The sequence below is a fragment of the Leptonychotes weddellii genome, chromosome 2 (assembly GCF_054177405.1).
Source record: "Leptonychotes weddellii isolate Sample4059 chromosome 2, ASM5417740v2, whole genome shotgun sequence".
Lineage (NCBI taxonomy): Eukaryota > Metazoa > Chordata > Mammalia > Carnivora > Phocidae > Leptonychotes > Leptonychotes weddellii.
In genome coordinates this window covers 100,272,088-100,289,658 of record NC_138370.1, presented here as the reverse complement: position 1 = coordinate 100,289,658, position 17,571 = coordinate 100,272,088, and the positions used below count along the sequence as shown (strand labels likewise).

At 34.4% G+C, this 17,571-nt stretch overlaps 1 protein-coding gene across 1 annotated transcript in view; it reads left to right on the top strand.

Moving 5' to 3' along the window:
* The window catches only part of TET2 (tet methylcytosine dioxygenase 2), a 100,331-nt gene that overhangs the window by 70,680 nt on the left and 12,080 nt on the right, over positions 1–17,571 (top strand). Inside the window, exons 6-7 of the mRNA XM_081812027.1 lie at positions 10,485–10,635; positions 12,829–12,918. Coding sequence (XP_081668153.1) covers positions 10,485–10,635; positions 12,829–12,918 — 241 coding nt within the window. The remainder of the gene's footprint in view (positions 1–10,484; positions 10,636–12,828; positions 12,919–17,571) is intronic.

Below are 17,571 nucleotides of genomic sequence, written 5' to 3'. Positions count from 1 at the left end.
GAATTAAAAAAAATAGAAAAACAAGAAATTAAAAAACTTAACTTTGAAAGACTAAAGAATTAAGGTGGGGAAAAGCCACAAATTCTATGTGCTGTATTCCCCTAGTGCTGGTGTTCTGCTGTTCTCATTGATCGGTAAACTTGGTCTTGGCTGGCTGTTCTTGCAGATCTTCTGGGGGAGGGGCCGGTTGCCATGGTTCCCAAATGTCTTTGCCGGAATTGCCCCACCCTTGCCAGAGGGCCAAGCTAAGTAATCTGCTCAGGTTTGCTCTCAGGAGCTTTTGTTCCCTGCAAGCTTTCCGTACAGCTTTGGAGGACGAGAGTGAAATGGCGGCCTCCCAGTCTCTGCCCCAGAGGAGCCAAGAATTCGGTTTCCCACTCCTCAGTGAGCCCCCAGAGAAAAGCAGTCAGTCACTCCCATCTCCAGCCGCACTCCGTGCTCACTCGGCCTGTGACAGAGCATTTCTCTTTGGCACCCGACCCCGTGTGGAGTCTCCAAACCCAGCAGATCCCTGCAGTGCACTCCCACACCACTCCTCCCGGGGGAGGAAGGGGAGTCTCCCCAGATCTGCCACTTTTTGGGTCCCTGCTGGAGGAGCAGTGAGCCGACTGTGCCATGGATCACAGTTTATGGCTACCCCGAGCTGAGAGCCTATGCCTCAGCTCCGTCTCTGCAGCCGGCTTCCCCGCTCCGATACCTGGGAGCTCTGCTGCACTCAGGCACCCCCGGGCTTTCTGTGACCCTGAGGGTCTGAGACCACACTGTCCCAGCGAGGGTTCCACCCCCCACTTAGCCACTGGAGCGACATCCTTCAGTGGAGCCGACTTCTAAAAGTTCCGATTTTGTGCTCCGCGGCTCTATCACTTGCCTGCAGTGGCTGACGGAGGCCCCCTCCCCTGCCGTCTATCTTCCCGAATATTGCCTTGGATTCACTTCTCTGCACTTCCTACCTTCCAGAAAGTCGTCACTGAACACAGAGAGTTTTTGCTATTCTTTTCTTTGATCTCCTGTTGAGTTTGTAGGTGTTCAGAATGGTTTGATCCCTATCTAGCTGAATTCCTGGGACCAGATGAAATCCAGGTCTCCTACTTCTCTGCCATCTTGCTCCTCCCCCCTAATTCTTTATTTTTTAAAAAAGATCTTATCTATTTGAGGAAGAGAGCATGAGCGGGGTGGGGGGCGGGGAAGAGGAAGAAGTGGGGCTCAATCACAGGACCTGGGATCATGACCTGAGCTGAAGGCAGACACAACCAAATGAGACAGCCAGGCACTCCAGAGCTAACTCTTTAAATGTTTGGTGGAATTCAGCAGTGAAGTCATGTACTTCTGGGCTTATTTTTATTGGCAGTTTTTTGATTATTAACTCAATCTTTTATTAGTTGTTCTATTCATATTTTTTTTTGAGTCAGTTTCATAGTTTGTGTCTAAGAATTTGTCCATTTCATCTAGGTTATCTACTTGGTCGATATATCATTTTTATAGTGTTCCCTTTTAATTTATAAAGTATGTTGTTTTCTCTTTTAATGCCTAATTTTAGTAGTTTGGGTCTTCTCTTTTTTCTTATTCAGTCTATGTAGTTTTCTCAAGTTTGGATCCTTCCAAAGAACTTTCAATTCTTTGATTTTCTCTATTTTTCTATTCTTTATTTCATTAATTTCCACTCTAATCTTTAGTGTTTCCTTCATTTGTTGTGTTTAGTTTGCTCTTCTTTTTCTAGATTTTTAAGGCAGAAGATTATTTTATTGATTTGAGAACTTTTTAAATATAGGTATGTAAAGTTATAAATTTTCTTCTAATCCTTCTGTATATGCATCCCATAAAGTTTTAATATTTTGGTTTTTCCCATTTTCATTTTTCACAAAGTATTTTCTAATTTCCCTTATGATTTTAATTTCACCCACTGATTATTTAGAAGTGTGTTACACATATTTGTTAATTACCCAACTTTGCTTCTTCCCCATTTATGATTTCATCCCATTGATACCAAAGAATACACTTTGCATGATTTTGTTCATTTAAATTTCGATAGACTTATTTATGATATGACATATAATCTGTCCTGGAGAATGTTCCATGCACACTTGAAAAGAATGCATTCTGCTGTTTGGCAGAGTGTTCGCTGGATATTGGTTAGCTCAGTTGATTTCCAGTGTTTTTCTTCCTTAATTTTGTCTAGTTGTTATATCCATTGTTGAAAGTGGAGTATTGAATAATCTATTTTTCCTTTTACTTCTGTCATTTTTTACTTTATGTATTTTGGTACTCTATTTTTAGGTTCATATATGTAATTGTTACATCTTAATGGACTGACCCTTTTATAAAATGTACTTGTTTCTGGTAATAATAGTCTTAAGTCCTACTTTGTCTGATACCAGTATAGTCACTCCAGTTCTCTTTTGATCACTATTTGCATGATACATATTTTTTCTATCCACTTACTTTCAGCCTATTTGTCTTTAAAACTAAGTCATGTCTCTTAAAGATGACATATAGTTGAAATTTTAATCCATTTTCCCATTTTTGCTTTTTAATTGTATTATTTAAACCATATACAGTAAATGTAATTACTGAAGTAGGATTTATGTCTGCCAATTTATTATTGGTTTCTATATGTATTTTGTTTCACTATTCTTCCTTTACTTTTGTGTTCAGTAGATATTTTCTGTGTACCATTTTCACTTCCTTGTCACTCTTTTAATATTTTTTGGAGTTATAACAATCTCATTTAGAGTAATACCAATTTAATTACAATATTGTACAGAAACTTTATTACTATATAGCTCCATTTGCCCCTTTTCCTTTGTGCTTTTATTGTCATACAGTTTTATGCATTGTATATATATTAACACAGATTTATAATTACTGCTTTATACAGATAGAAACTCTTTCAGATAGAAAAAGAGTTAAAAACAATACACATACAAGGGTTTTTTTTGTTTACCTATGTATTTACTTTTACTAGTGTTATGTTTTCATGTGGATTCAAGTTACTGTCCAGTGTCCTTTCCTCTCAGTCTGAAGGACTTCATTCAGTATTTCTTATAGAGCAGGCCCAATAGCAATAAACACTCTCAGATTATTTATCAGGGCATACCTCAATTTATTCATTTTTAAAGCATGGTTTTGCTAGATATAGAATTTCTTAGTTGACAGTCTTATTCTTGCAGCATTTAAGTATGCCATCCCTGTGCCTTTTGGCCTCCATTATGTCTTACGCATCATTGGCTGTTAATCTTACTGAAAATATCCTGTACATGATGAGTTCTTCTTTGCTGCTTTCAAGATTCTTTATCTTTGGCTTTCAACAGTTATAATTATTTTAGGTGTGGAACACCTTTTTATGCTACTTGGAGTTAGCTGAGCTTCTTGAATGTATAGATTAATGTTGTTCATCAGATTTGGGGAGTTTGGACCATTATTTCTTCAAATAGTTTTCCTACCTCATACTCTTACTTCCCTCCTCTACTTTGGGGATGCTTATTATGAATATGTTGGTACGTTTGACAGTATCCCCACAGGTCTCTGAGGTTAATTTTTTCTTCATTTTTTTTTCTTTGTTTCTTGGAACAGATAATCTCAATTGACCTATCTTCAACTTCTCTCCCCACTAGTTTTTCTGTCTCCTACTCAAATCTACTGTTGAATCCTTCTAATGGACTTTATTTCAGTTATTTTACTTGTCAGTTCTAGAATTGCCAGTTGTTTTATTATGGCTTCTACTTTTATCTCATCTATTTGAGAAGACATTGTTTTCCTACTTTTAATTCTTTAAGCATCACTTCCTTCAGTTCTTTGAACATACTTGAAATCATAACTCAGTGTCTTTGTTTAGTAGTTTTACACCTGGACTTCCTCATTGACAGCTCCTAGTAACTGCTTTCTTCCTGTGTATTGACCATACTTTGTTTCATTGTATGTTTTATCATAGTTAGAAACCGGACATTTTAGAGTATGTAGTTACTTAGGAAGCTAGATTCTCTGCCTTACCCAGGATTTGTTATTGTTGCTGGTGCTGTTTGTTAGTTTAGTGACTCTTCTAAACTATTTCAGTAAAATCTATATTTTTTCTCATCAGCAGCTGTGGAAGTCTGTGCTTGGTTAGCTTAGTGGTCACCTAATGATTAGACACAGGTCCTTAGGTACCTAAAACCAGTAAGTCTCCTAGTCTTGGCCAAACGATGTATATTGGAGCATGCTTTCAACAGTCAGCCAAGCAATTTACAACTCTGCCTTACCCCCTTTACTCCCTGCTTGTGCAGAGCTTCAAAGTTAGCCAGTTTAGAGCTTATATCTTTTGTGAGTGGGCATACAGCCCTGTGTATGTACATGGCTTTCTGGATTTCCAGGCACATGTTGGAACTTATAAAGCTTTCTACAGACATCTTATTTCCCATATTTTAAGCTTTTCAATTAGCTTTTTTTTTAAATGCCGCCTGTTATCCACCACCTCAGGCAGCCACAGTGGTTAACAATTAATACCTCCCGGGGGAAAAACCTGTACACACCAGGTGAACTCCAAGTCAGGTAAATGAAGACAGTTCTCCAGAAGACCCTACTAGCAAAGCTATCTAATAGGTAAAATAATGCTACTTTACTGGGAATGGAGCATTAGAGGATATCTAACCTAATTCTACCCCTTCCAGTGGTCACCAGGATGCTGATTTTTACTATAAATGTGGGTTGTTGGTTTTGAAGGCTGTCATAGAGTTCTGGGAACAATGGGAATAGGGCAAATTAAAACACTACAAAGCTTACTCTTCTTATTGAAATTCCATTACTTTTCTTGCATAAACATTCCCTGGAATGCTGCAAGTGTTTGTTAATTTGCAGGTTTCTGAAAAGTTAATTCTGACAGTATTTACCAGTCAGTATTCTCAGTGCTTTTATGGAGTGAAATTTCAGAGATCCTTATTCTGCCATTTTGGCTGACATCTCTAAAATGATAATTTCTAATTATAACATTCCTTCTGCATTTATTAGCTAGAATTCTTTAAAGAACTTTTTCTTATCAACTGTTTAATTGCCATTAAATATAGTTTGTAAGCAAATTAACAGATAAATGTATGGTACATATCTTTAGTTGTGAAATTTGAGAATGGGGATTTGGTGTCCGAATAATCACCCAAAATGATCAATTAGTCTGTTCTTTCTTTTTAGTATCATTGTTAACTTGTGGATTTTAACCTGTTTCATTTTGATGAGAAGTGATATTTAGAGGTCACAGTTTGTGCCCAGATATGTTCATTACCACTGAGATATTGTTACTTTTTGACATTTTCAGTGGACAGATACAGTAATTATTTTTTAGAATGAGTGATTTTGAGCTATTAAATCATGAGTTTATATTATTTCCTATTTGTAATTAATTAAGAACATTTTTTGACATTAACAGTGACTTCTTCATGTCACAATATACATAAATGATTTCAAAATATTACTCCTAAGACTGTGATGTTCACTGAGGTCAAGACAGCAATGCATAAACAAAACAAGAATTTTAACAAGAGAAAATATTTTTAAAGTACCAAACATAAGTCACAGAGCTGAAGAATAACTAAAACTGAAAAATCCACTAGAGGAGTTTAAGAGAATGAAAAAGAGTGAAGATAGCTTAAGGAATTCATGGGACACCAGAAGAGGACCAATATACACAATACAAAGGCCCTAGAAGGAGACAAAAGAGAGAGGAGCAGAACGCTTATTCAAGAAATAATAGCTAAAAAAATATCTTGAAACAAATATACCAAAATTTATGGACTGTAACAAAAGCAGTTTTAAAATGAGACTTCATAGTAATAAATATCAACATTAAGAAAGAAAGAACAACAAACAAAGCCCAAAGTTAGCAGAAGGAAGGAAATAAGAATAAGAGTGGAAATAAATGAAATAGAGACTAAAAAAACAATAGAAAAGATGAATGAAACTAAGCTACCTTTTTGAAAATATAAACAAAATAGTAAACCTTTAACTACTCTTACCAAGAAAAAAAGAGGACTCAAAGAAATACAACTATAAATGAAAGAGAAGGCATTTCAACTGTTACCACACAAATATAAAATATTATAAGCAAATACTATGAACAATTGTACACCCACAGGTTGAACAACCTAGAGGAAGTGGCTAAATTCCTAGACACATACAACTTACCAAGACTGAATCATGAAGAAATAGAAAATCTAAATAGACCAATTACTAGTAAGGAGATTGAGTCAGTAATCAAAAACCTCACAACAAAGAAAAGCCCAGGATCAGATGGCTTTAGGGGTGATTTCTACCAAACATTTGAAGATGGGTTAAGCAATCCTTCTCAAACTCTTCCAAAAACTTGAAGGAATTATTTCCAAACATTTTACAAGGCCAGCATTACAATGATACCAAAACCAAAGACACTACAAAAAAATTATCTGTCAATATCCAATGAAAAATTAAATGCAAAAACTTTCAACATAATATTAGCAAACCAGGTCCACTAGTACATTAAAAGGATCATATACTATGATCAAGTGGGATTTACTCCAGGGATGTAAGAATAATTCAACATACCCAATCAATCAATGCAATATTCCACATGAACAAAATTAAGGATAAAAATGATATGATCATTTAAGAAGCCCAGAAAAAAGTATTTGACAAAGTTCAACATCTATTCATAATAAAAACTGAGTATAGAAGGAAAATATCTCAACATAATAAAGGCCATATATGAGAAAGCCACAGCTAACATCATACTCAGTGATGAACAGCTGAAAGGTTTTCCTCTAAGATCAGGAACAATACAAAAAATGCCTACTCTCATCACTTTCATTCAATATGTAATTCGAAATACTGGCTAGAACAATCAAGCAAGAAAATAAAATAATGGGAATCCAAATCAGAAAGGAAGAAGTAAAGCTATCACTATTTGCAGATGACATTATACATAGAAAATTCTAAAAATTCCACCAAAAACTGTTAGAACTAATAAACAAATTCAGTAAAGTTGCAGAATACATTAATATACAAAAATAAGTTGTGTTTCTATATACTAACAATGAACTAACAGAGAAAGTAGGGAAATAATCCCATTTACAAAAGAAAAAGAAAACACCTAGGAATAAATTTAAGCAAGGAGATGAAAAATCTGTATACTGAAAACCACAAAAGATTGATGTCTCAAAAAAAAAATTGATGAAAGAAATCAAAAAAGACACAAATAAATGGAAAAAATAGTCTATGTTCATGGATTGGAAGAATCAATATTGTTAACATTCCCAGAGTACCCAAAGCAATCTGCAAATTCAGTGTAATCCCTGTCAAAATTCCAACTGCATTTTTCATGGTAATAGAAAAAAATAATCCTAAATTTATATGGAATCACAAATGACCCCAAAGAGTCAAAGCAATCTTGAGAATGAAAAAGACAGCTAGAGTCATCATACTTCCTGATTCCAAACTATATCACAAAGCTATAGTAATTAAAACAGGGGCGCCTGGGTGGCTCAGTCGGTTGGGCGACTGCCTTCGGCTCAGGTCATGATCCTGGAGTCCCTGGATCGAGTCCCGCATCAGGCTCCCTGCTTGGCGGGGAGTCTGCTTCTCCCTCTGCCCCTCCCCCCTCTCATGTGCTCTCTCTCATTCTCTCTCTCTCAAATAAATAAATAAAATCTTTAAAAAAAAAAAAAAAAACAGTATGGTACTGGCAACAAAACAGACACATAGATTAATGGAGAATGCAGAGCCAACAAATACATGTATGCAAATATGGTCTTTTTTTTTTTAATGGAGCCAAGACTATACAATGGGGGAAGGATCATTTCTTCAATAAATGGTATTGGGAAAAGTAGGGATCACACCTAAAAGAATGAAACCAGACCTCTCTTAGGCTATACACAAAAATCAACTCAAAATGGATTAAAGTTTTGAACACAAGACCTGAAACTGTAAAATTCCCAGAAAAAAACATAGGGGTAAACTTCTTGGAATTGATCTTAACAATGTTTTTTTGCATTCCAAAAGCAAAGGCACCAAAAGCAAAATAAGTATGACCACATCAAACCAAAAAACTGGACAATAGAGGAAACCATCAACAAAATGAAGAGGTAATCTGGGACGCCTGGGTGGCTCAGTCGTTGGGCGTCTGCCTTCGGCTCAGGTCATGATCCCAGAGTCCTAGGATCGAGCCCCGCATTGGAGCCTGCTTCTCCCTCTCCCTCTGCTTGTGTTCCCTCTCTAGCTGTATCTCTCTCTGTCAAATAAATAAACCTTTAAAAAAAAAAAAAAGAGGTAATCTATTGAATGGGAGAAAATATTTGCAAATAATATATCTAGAAAGAGGCTAATATCCCAAATATACAAGGAATATATAAAACTCAATAAAAAAAAAAAAAACAGGCAAAGGACCTGAGTAGACATTTTTATAGAGAATGCATACAAATGACAAATGGGTACATGAAAAGGTGTTCAACATCACTAATCACTGGAGAAATACAAATCAAAACCACAATGAGATATCATCTATCACCTGACCCTGTTAGCATATCTTTGAACCAAAAAGACAAGAATGTTAGCAAGACGGTAGAGAAAAGGAAATCCTTGTACACTATTAGTGAGAGCATAAACTGTTACAGCCACTATGGAAAACAGTATAGATAGTCCTCAAAAAGTTAATAATAGAACTTCCATATGATCCAGCAATCCTACTTCTGAGTATACATCCAAAGGAAGTGAAATCATTATCTCAAAGAGATTTCTGCACTTCATTGCAGCATTATTCATAATAACCAAGGTGTGGAGACAACCTACGTGTCCACCAATGGGTAAATGGATAAAGAAAATGTGGTATGGAAGGAGAGGGAAAACAAGTTATTATTCAGCCTTAAAAAGGGGAGGGGAATCTTGTAATTTGTAACAACATGGATGAACCTAGAGGACATTGTGCTAAGTGAAATAAGCCAAAGACAAATACATGATTTCACTTATGTGTGGAATCAAAAAGAAAAACAAAAAAGCTGAACTCTGAAACAGAGTAGAGAACTGGTTGTGAGGGCACCTGGGTGGCTCAGTCTGTTGAGCATCTGACTCTTGGTTTCTGCTCAGGTCATGATCTCATGGGTCATGAGATTGAACCCCACATGGGGCTCTGCACTCAGCATGAAGTTTGCTTGGGATTCTTTCCCTCTTCCTCTCCCTACCGCTTTTTGTGCACACTCTCTCTCTCTCAAATAAATAATTAAATCTTAAAAAATAATAAAAAAATAAAGTGGTTGTGAGAGGCTTGGGAGTAAGGGAAATAGGGAAAGGTTGATAAAAGGGTACAATCTTTCAGTTATAAAATGAATAAGGTCTGTGGACCTAATGTGTAACATGGAGACTATAGTTGATAACACTGTATTATATAATTGCAGTTTACTAAAATAATACAACTTAAATGTTCTTTTCCAAAAAGGGGGGCATAAAAAGGTGAGGGATATATTTACTCAGTGGGCAAATCCTTTCACAATGTACACATACATCAAATCCCGTTGTACACTTTAAATATCTTACTATTTGTCAATTATACCTCAGTAAAGCTGAAAAAAAATACCTATTAAGTTTTCCTAGTAGGTTATTTTATCATTTTTGTTCTTTGGGTTCTTTGCTAGTTTTTTCTGTTTGTTTTTTGCCCTTAGGATATATCTCGCTTAGGCTATAAAGTCACAATACTGTATTTTAGCCAAAAACTAGAAAGCACTCCAATGCCCATCAATGGTAGAATGGTTATTTTGTGAAATATTCATACAATGGAAAATTGTACTCAATGAATAAATACATGAAAAAGTACACTTATATGCAACAATATGGATGGATATCCCAAACATATGTTGAACAAAAATAACAAGACACAAATAAGCTTATACAATATAATTGTATCTGTGTACATATATATATATATAGTTTTACCCATTTTTGTACTACATATATAAATAAAAAACATGGTATACTATATAAATAAAAATAAAAATTTAGTATAGTATATATATGAGTGAGCAAAATTGTATGTATATACTACATATATTATAAAAATATGCAAAACTATGCATACATATATACATACACACACATATAGTACACTATATATATAATATAAAAATAGGCAAAACTCTGCTGATAGAAGTTATTGTTATAGGTAATGCCTGGAAGTATAGAGGAGATTGTGGAGTGCTAGTGTATATTTATTTCTTACTTTGAGTGCTACTTACTTGGGTATGTTTTATTTGTGAGCATTTGCAAGCTGTAAAATTATGTGTACTTTTTCTGTATATTATGCTACAATAAAAAGTTTGTTTAAATTGTGTTTTAAAATCAAAATAGTTCTTTTCTGATGTGGTTATGGCAAGCTTAATATAAACTTCTTTTAAAACTAATTTACACTCATTTTTGCATGCAGACATCCAGAATACAAGATTGGTAGCCTAGATAAATTGTTCGATATCGATATCTATGAACTTGGTCCTTTGATTCCTCAGGAGAACCTGTGCCTGTCAAGGGCTGGATCCCGAGACCTGTGGTGCCTCCTTTTCTTTTGGTTGTTCATGGAGCATGTACTACAATGGATGTAAGTTTGCCAGAAGCAAGATTCCAAGAAAATTTAAGCTGCTTGGGGATGACCCAAAAGAGGTTTGTTTACTTCCTGATATATAATCTCTTTAATTTTGGGGGAGAATTGATGAGTACAGATGAAGTGAACAATATAACATACTCTGTTAAATTCTCATTAACATAGAGAATTTCATCTCAGAGGTACATCAGAATTTTAGCTATACGGTAGATACACATTATATATTTGATAAAATTAGCATAATAATAACCATGTGATACCAAAGTAGTAAAGTTTGAACAATATAAACTCTTCATACCTATGGCCTTTTGTACTTATCTTTTATGTTAATTCCAGAGTTTTAAACAGCCATCACTGGGCCGCCTGGGTGGCTCAGTTGGTTAAGCGACTGCCTTCAGCTCAGGTCATGATCCTGGAGTCCCGGGATCGAGTCCCGCATCGGGCTCCCTGCTCGGCAGGGAGTCTGCTTCTCCCTCTGACCCTCCTCCCTCTCATGCTCTCTGTCTCTCATTCTCTCTGTCTTAAATAAATAAATAAAATCTTTAAAAAAAAATAAAATAAACAGCCATCACTGGTATTAAAACCAAGTGTTAACATTTCATTGTTAAAACTTTCATTTTTCAAACCTGAATTACAGAAGTCATGTCCATCACTGCCACATTCAATAGAGACCACTTCTCATATTTTCATACCACAAGATTTGATAGTTTAAAGTTATCATAATGAATGCGTTCAAGTAACTAAAACATTTAGATTTTAACTAAATTTCTCAAAACATAACTTACAGATGTATATCAATTTTAACAACTTTTGGGTATAGCTTCTAGTGTATACTAATTGAATAATCAGAAAACCCCCGAATGTTTACCATTTAGATATGACCAAATTTTTAGTGACTCTGTGAACCTTATATAGTTATACTATGTATATTATAATATTGATATTTCCCTCTATATGAAAAAATGTGTTAGCTTTATTATTTGTGACTATAAGTGGAAATTTAGTAAAGTACAAAAACTCGTGAAATCATGATATAAATTTTTTCACAGGATTATATTTTTAATAAACTATATCAAATGGGCTAGATGTCCCTTTTCATAAAAAATACAAATAATAAGCCTAATGAAGTGTAGCAATTTTACATATCATCAGCCACTTTAATTTTCCACACTGGAGAGTTTTACCACTATTTTATAAATGTTTATCACTTTGACTAGATTTAATATAAAGCAAATCCAAGGGATGGCTAGGAACATCCTCCCTCAGGTAGGTAGGAGAGCTTGGCTTAGAAACCTTCTCACCTTCTAAACTACAAATAAGTATAACCCTGCCAGGTAGTTACATCTTACATCTTAAGATTTTTTGGAGAAATGTTACTGTGAAATGAGAACTTATAAGTATGAATGGAATAACTGGGTATTATCACCTACCATTTTATAAGCATCTTACCTGGAAAATCTGCTCTTTGTAGGGAGGAGGGAGTGTAACTGAACATTTCTCCTTTCAAGTAAACTTTACAAAGTTCTGCATGTATACCACATTCTAGTTCTGAGAGTTTTATCCATATTTGAAGCATCTACTAACTTTTAGTTCAGTTGAAAGATCTCCTCAAATTTTGAATGCTATTTTTATAAACATTTAAAAATATAAAGATTGAAAATAGATGAACCAAACAAATCCTTTCAATAGCTCATCTTCCATGGCAGCTGATTGGAGAAGGAGTGGAGAATGTGACCTCTTTAAGACCATATGGCTTCATTCTCCTTATCCTATTACTAGCATAGGCTTATATTTATAAAATGCCAAATATCTGCATGCAGAGTACAAAATTGATTAATATAAACATACCAAAGAGCTAGATATTTTGATAACATACAAACTTAGAAATAGTCATGTTAACGAACTTTATTTAATAAGAAAGACACAGTAGGGCGCCTGGGTGGCTCAGTTGGTTAAGCGACTGCTTTCGGGCTCAGGTCATGATCCTGGAGTCCCGGGACTGAGTCCCGCATCGGGCTCCCTGCTCGGCAGGGAGTCTGCTTCTCCCTCTCCTGCTCCCCCCTCTTGTGCTCTTTCTCTCTCTCACTCTCTCTCTCAAATAAATAAATAAAATCTTTAAGAAAAAAAAAAAAGAAAGACACAGTATATTGTCATTTGGATCTAAGATGTAGCAGGAAAAATTTAACTGATAGCATCTCTTACATATAGAAAGGATTTAGAATTTAATAAGTAGAGTTATTCATTTTATACAGGAAGAGAAACTGGAGTCTCATTTACAAAACCTGTCCACTCTTATGGCACCAACATACAAGAAACTTGCACCTGATGCATATAATAATCAGGTAAGTTTATTAAAAATTATTGACAATGATTGGAACAGTTTACTTATTATTGATGACCTACCTACTTCCAAAAATATTTTTGAAGCAATGATTTTCCTTTATTGTTCTAAATTTTCCTCTTCCCAATTAGTGAAGCCACAATGTTCTGTTTCTGGTACATAAGAATTATATCATCCAAAAGAGCATATTTTTGGTCTTTTAATCTGTAAAGATAATGAGCTTTTAAGTCTCACAAGCTGTTCTATCCACTAATCTTGTTCTCATATCTCTTCTGTAAGCAGAGTTTGATGGTTAACTAAAATTATGTGGCCCAAATTGTAGGTTCTAACCACCTATTAATATCAACTGTTTTCACATATGTCTATACATATTAAGCTATGAGTGTACTGCTTTGTAAGTGTACATACATATGTCCAGATATATCAGATTTTGCTGGATTCTCTTCTTTTTAATTGGCCTTGGCTCCATGAACCAAGCAAAAACATCTTTTTCCTATTTTATAGGTGTGTTCTAGGCTGTACCTATTTGGAAGGCTAGGTGATTTGTTCAGAAATGTTCATGAAGAAGGAAAAAAAACTGTAAAGTCTCCCCTGTCATTATAACATCAACAACAGAAGCATTAAATGGATATAAGCTAGATATCATATTTAGTATATGTTACATATATTAAATATATATATATTTGTTATAAACTAGATATTGTATTTAGTCACTGTGGACATAAAGAGCAATGTAGGGTTTCTGTCTTTAAGGAATTCCTTCTTTAGAGGAGACAGATACGTAAAATAGCAGTTACAGCTGGAATAGAAGTATGCACATTTCTGAAGGAACAAAAAAGTTCTCCCTGAAAGTAGAGACAACTAAGATCACAAATAGCCTTGGAGACCATATGAAAATCTTTGAACTTTATCCTGTATGTAAGAAGGCTACCATTGGGGCATTTTAAGTGTGTGTTGGTGGCAGAGGAGGGTGATTTAATTTAAAAAGAACACTACATCAAAAATTAATGAAGTACTGTATGATGAGTAACATAACATAGAAAATGTAAAAAAAAAAAAAAGTTCACTCAATAAGCCAAATTAAATGAAATACAACTTAGGTTAGTGTAAGATTAAATTGGAGAAGTAAGCTAGTGTAGTCATTGGGCAAGAGATGTTAAAGTCCTAAATTAAAGAAATGGCAGTAGTGATAGAATAAAGAAAATAAGTATGTAAAATATCTGAGGTAGAACATACAGAACTTAGTGACCAATTGGATCTGAGGACAAGCAAAAGGTAAATTTCAGGATCCACCAAATTTCTGGCTTGGACAGATGGTTCTATTAACTAGTATTTGGAGTCAGTGAGGAAAAGTAAGTTTGGGGGCAAAAGGGGGAAATGATACATTTCATTTTGGACATAATATGTTTGACATAATTCTAGAATAATTAGATGGAAAATCAGGAGAAAGATCCAGACTAGCACTGTAGATTTGGAAATTGTCAAAATGCAAGTAGTTGAAGCTGAATACATAGGAGTGAATGCAGTTTTTCAGAGTGGAGATTATAAAGAGAAGAGGCTACTGATGGCATTTTAGGCATTTAGGCAACACACTGTCATTTTAGGAGTGGAGGGTGAGAAACCAGTGAAGTAAATGCTGGGGGTAGGCACAATATAGTAAGAGAGGTTAAAGATTTAAGGGAAAGAGGGAGACTGATAGATGGAAGAAAGCTGGAGGTGATGAAGGTGAGCAGAGTACACAGCAGCAGGGAGTACAGGGAAGTATGAAGAAGAGTACATTTGGCAAACAATTGTCATTTAATAACATTAAAGACTAATGGGATTAGATTAGTTTACATAGCAGAGACAGACAGGGAGACCAATACTAATTTAATGATTTAGCTACTCTTGTTTCAATTATGGACTTTAACACTTTCCTCAAACCTCTACTCTCTTTTTTAAGTGGGAGCAAAAGAGGCAAATTAAATAATGATCTGTTTATAAAGTTGTTTTATATCACAACTTAAGTTTTTAGAAATGCATATGATGTCTATGAAAAATATTTTAAATGCTGTTAATAGTAGTAGGATTAATACTGTTATTTTACAACCTTATCTACTTTGGTAAGTATCACACAAAAGTATATGGGATGCTTGGTACTATTGTAAAATGTTGGCCATTTTCTGTTGAATAAATTTTATTATAGGTGCTATTAATCACATGGTTTTAGCTGGGGAAAGAGGACAGAATAACAGAGCATTAATGTTCTTTTTACTCTTTTGATTCTTATTATAGATGGTGTCATATACACCTGATTTTCTAAGCATTGATATTCCACCCAATTACATTATGTTTGCAGTATTTTATGCATTAACCAAACCTAGAAGATCCAAAATATGACAGTACCCCAAATTTTAATTTAACAAGATGATTAGGTATAACTCTTTAGATGTGTTTCAGTATTTATATTTGAATAAATATACTGATAAATGGGCATAAAGTTTCAGTTAAGCAAGATGAATAAGCTCTAGAGATCCGCTTTGCAACAAGTGTACCTATAGTCAACAATAATGTATTGGACACTTAAAACTTTGTTTAATGGTAGATCTCATGTTATTCATTCTTCCATAATATATATGTATAATGGAATATTACTCAGCCATCAAAAAGAAGGAAATTTTGCCATTTGCAGAGATGTGAATGGAGCTAGAGTGTATTATGCTAACCAAAATAAGCCAGAGAAAGACAAATACCATCTGATTTCACTCATGTGGAATTTAAAAAAAAAAATGAACATATGGAGAGGAAAAAAATCAAATCATAAGAGACTCTTAACTATAGAGAACAAACTGAGGGTTGATGGAAGGAGGTGGGTGGGGGGTGGACTAAATGGGTGATGGGTATTAAGGAGGGCACTTGTTGTGATGAGCACTGGATGTTATATGTAAGTGATGAATCACTAAATTCTATACCTGAAACCAATTTTACCATCTATGTTAACTAGAATTTAAATAAAAAAATGAAAAGGAAAAAAATAAAAATAAAAAACTTAAATACATAAATATACATTAAAAAATACATAAAAAATAGATGTAATGTCTATCTAAATTAAATCAATCAATGGCTGTGAATGGATAAGGTGTTTTGTATATTGCGTGGTCGCTACTAGTGGTAATGTTCATCCATATGTCTTAATATGTCTTAATAGAGATCAAAAAAATAGCTACGTGATATTTCCACACAGTCCATGGGAAGACCTGTTAAGATTATGGATGCTGTCAAAACCTACCATTTGATTTTTGTCTCCTCCCCCAACTGAATATATTATCCTTATTTTTCATATCTAAATGCTCTTCCCTTGCTTTGTTCCTTGATTTTTAAAGTCTCATTGCTAAAGTTAAACTTCTCATCAGAGAAAAATGTAAGAAAAATAGATAGAGGAAAAACATCTTTAAAGTACTGAAAGAAAAAAAAACTGTCAACCTAGAAATCTGTACCCAGTAAAAACAACTCTCAAAAGTAAAGGCAAAATATTTTTTTTTCAAACTTACAAAAGCTGAAATAATTTACCATGAGCAGACTAATAACACTTTAAAAATGTTAAAGGAAGCCCTCCAGCGGAAAGAAAATGATACCAGATAGAAATCTATATTGACGAAAAGGAATGGAAAACATCATAAACAGTAGATACATGAATAAAAAACCTTTTTCCTTATTTTAAAAATTTCTTTAAAAGATAATTTGCTATTTAAAAAACAATGCATTTTGAAGTTTATAACATGTAGAAATAGCATAGAGGCTGGGGAATTGAAAGTATACTGTTGTAAGGTTCTCATGTTATATATACAGTTGTATCCTATTTCTTGAATGTAGACTGTGAGAAGTGACAGAATATACTGTAAACCTTAAGGCAAGCAGCCACTGGTCGTGGTGGGGGCGAGGGTGTATAGCTAATCCATCAGTAAAGAGATAAAAAAAATGGAATCAATCCAAAAAGGTTCTTGAAAGGAATATGGAACCAAATGAAAGATAAGACAAATATATAACAAAAAGCAGAAAAGAAAATATATATATAGATACACCCACATACATACATATATATATATGCAACATATTTCTAAATGACCTATGAGCCAAAGAATAAATCACAAGGGAAATTAGAAAGTATTTCAAACTGAATGAAAATGAAGCCATGACATTGAAATTTGCGGGATGAAGCTATTATGCCTCGCTTAGAGAGACATTTATAGAATTGAACACTTATTAGAAAATTATAAAGTCTCAAATCAATGATCCAGGCTTCTACTCTAAGAAACTTGGAAAAGGGGAGCAATTTGAGCCCTAAAAGGTGGAAGGAATGAAAAACTAAATAGAAATCAATGAAATGAAGTACGGAAACGAGAATAAATCAGTGAAACCAAAAGCTGGTACTTTGAGTCAATTCAATCAGGAAAAAAGAAAAGGCACAAATTGCCAATATCTAGAGACAAGACATCACTACAGATCCTACTGACATTAAAAGAATAATAAAGATATTATTAAAGCTATATGTCAATAAATTCAACAATTTACATGGAATGAGCAAAGTACTTAAAAGACAGTAATTACCAGAGTGCCTGGGTGGCTCAGTTGGTTAAGCATCCAACTCTTGATTTCAGCTAAGGTCATGATCATA